The 2,014-nt window shown below is 36.8% G+C and overlaps 1 protein-coding gene across 1 annotated transcript; it reads right to left on the bottom strand.

The window, feature by feature from the left end:
- Positions 1–430: 430 nt before the first annotated feature.
- Positions 431–1,953, bottom strand: LOC102202576 (uncharacterized). The gene is made up of 6 exons (XM_005755597.1): positions 1,940–1,953; positions 1,481–1,780; positions 1,090–1,371; positions 816–1,016; positions 623–733; positions 431–501 (listed from the first exon to the last, which is right to left on the bottom strand). The coding sequence occupies exons 2-6, from the start codon at positions 1,686–1,688 to the stop codon at positions 431–433; spliced, it is 873 nt and encodes a 290-aa protein (XP_005755654.1). The 5' UTR covers positions 1,689–1,780; positions 1,940–1,953.
- Between the last annotated feature and the right edge of the window lie 61 nt (positions 1,954–2,014).

The following is a 2,014-nucleotide window of genomic DNA, read 5'->3' as shown; positions in this document are numbered from 1 at the left end:
ACTTGATCTGCAAGGTAATCAGAAACTGTGCTTTCATGCAGTTCATGAATGGACCTCACCTCTGTACTGAGCAACAACAACAACAAAAAAAAATGTTGTTACATAACATCTGTATCACACTCAAAGTTTCTCATTAAAATTATCTTGATCCATGTACTTTAAAACACCCGCCCTGCCTTCAGAAAATTAGGTAAAAGTTCAGTTATATATAAATAAAAGTGACTGCACTTATCCTGGACTTTTTTCTCTATACTTTTATTTCACTGCAATCACTAGAGGTCATGTGATTAATTCTTTTGCCCGGTGTCCTGATGATAATTGATGAATAAACCACTGAAGACTCTTCTTCCACCTGCAGTAAAAAGCAATACATTTCATTACCCAGACAAAGCAACATGCACACACTTCATTTCTGCATGAGGGTTTTAGGTTACACCTCGATGTCAGCACAGACACTTACCCTGCTTTTCAAGCCACAGCAACAAATTTGAACAGGAAATGCTTTGGTGAGACAGAAGCATATTCAGAATCAGAGGGGAAAATTTTTCAAGCAAACCATAAGAAAAAAGCAAAACAATAAAATACAAAGGAAGTGGAAGTGAGGCGCAGCTGCATAGCCTACCTGAATGTAATCTTGATTTCAAGCAGAAAATTAAAAGTGCCATTAAAATGACACATGATACTGATATACCACAAATAAGTGGGATCCAGTCTTCAGGCTCTTTTTGAAAACCTGTTAAACCAAAAGTTAAATATTAATATTTCTTTGATTCGGGTGAAAAAGGTTCACAAACAGCATATGGCTGAACACCCACCTGTTGTTGTGCTAAATGCGTTTGTGCTAAATGTGGGACTCTTAGTAACTGTAGTGTATCCATCAAACACTGAATCTATATTGCACTTTAGGGACCCGTGTGGATGTACAGGCACAGATGTGGTTGAAGTTCTGTTTGGATTATTTGATTTCATGCTGCACGTCACAGCGCAAGATGCAGATGAATCCTTACTGTCATATACTGTAAGTAAAGATCAAAAGGTTACATCAGGTTATCTTCTACTATGAAACAATGATGTTTGTGTGTTTCTCACCTGTAACTACACACAAATTGATAGTGACTCGCTTAATACTGTGTCCGACACAGCTACTCATCCAGCAGGTATATTTCCCAGCATCTTCTCTTCTGACATTTCCAATATATATAGACTTGTTGAAAGTCAAATTGTCTGTTGTTGCTCTTACTTCTGATTTCCCAACAGCAGTCGTTGCTTCAAAAGTCCAAAAGTTTATTTTATCAAGTTCACTTGAACATGTGTGCTGAAAACTGCTGCCAGCAACAAAGTAAACTGTCTCATTGACGTCTTTCCACGTCTCTGAAAAAAGAGAGGTAAAGGATTGTGATAATTATCTTTGGCAAATTTAAAAACCATAAGCACAGGTAGATTCTGACTTAACGGAGAAAAATATGACAGCAGGACAAACCTTTCTTCACTATGATGTCAGTGGACTTTTGGCATGTTTCTTGGCAAGTTTCACACCAGTACACACCTTCATCCTCCTCGGTAAAAGAGCTGATGAGCAAGGAATGATTGGATCCAATTCTCAATTTGGGATTGGACATTTGATGATATAGGATTCCCCTCTTATTTCGGAAGAATAACTGAACCTGCTTACTGCTATGGTCCTTCATGTAAAACCATTTGAAAGAGTCTGATCGATGGATGTAATGCTGACACGGTATCACAGCTCGACATCCCAGCGAAAAATTAAGTTGTGTTGCGACTCGCAAAATATCACGTTGCTCATTTAAATTAACAGTCACTTGAAAAATATATGAAATATTCAAAAGTCAGTTCATCAATTGTATTTTAAATACATTGTATTTAATTAAGCAATTTGAATAATGAATTTAGTTAAGTAATGATTTGATCAGATACTCACTGTTTCCTGAGAAAGTAGAGAAGTTCCAAACAAGTAAAAAGATGAAAATGAAGCCTTTCTGTTTCATATGGGAGA

Source organism: Pundamilia nyererei, unplaced genomic scaffold (genome assembly GCF_000239375.1).
Source record: "Pundamilia nyererei isolate P.nyererei 1_Seehausen unplaced genomic scaffold, PunNye1.0 scaffold02035, whole genome shotgun sequence".
Taxonomy (NCBI): domain Eukaryota; kingdom Metazoa; phylum Chordata; class Actinopteri; order Cichliformes; family Cichlidae; genus Pundamilia; species Pundamilia nyererei.
The sequence above is the reverse complement of the archived record's forward strand: the minus strand, read 5'-3'. Positions and strand labels throughout refer to the sequence as shown.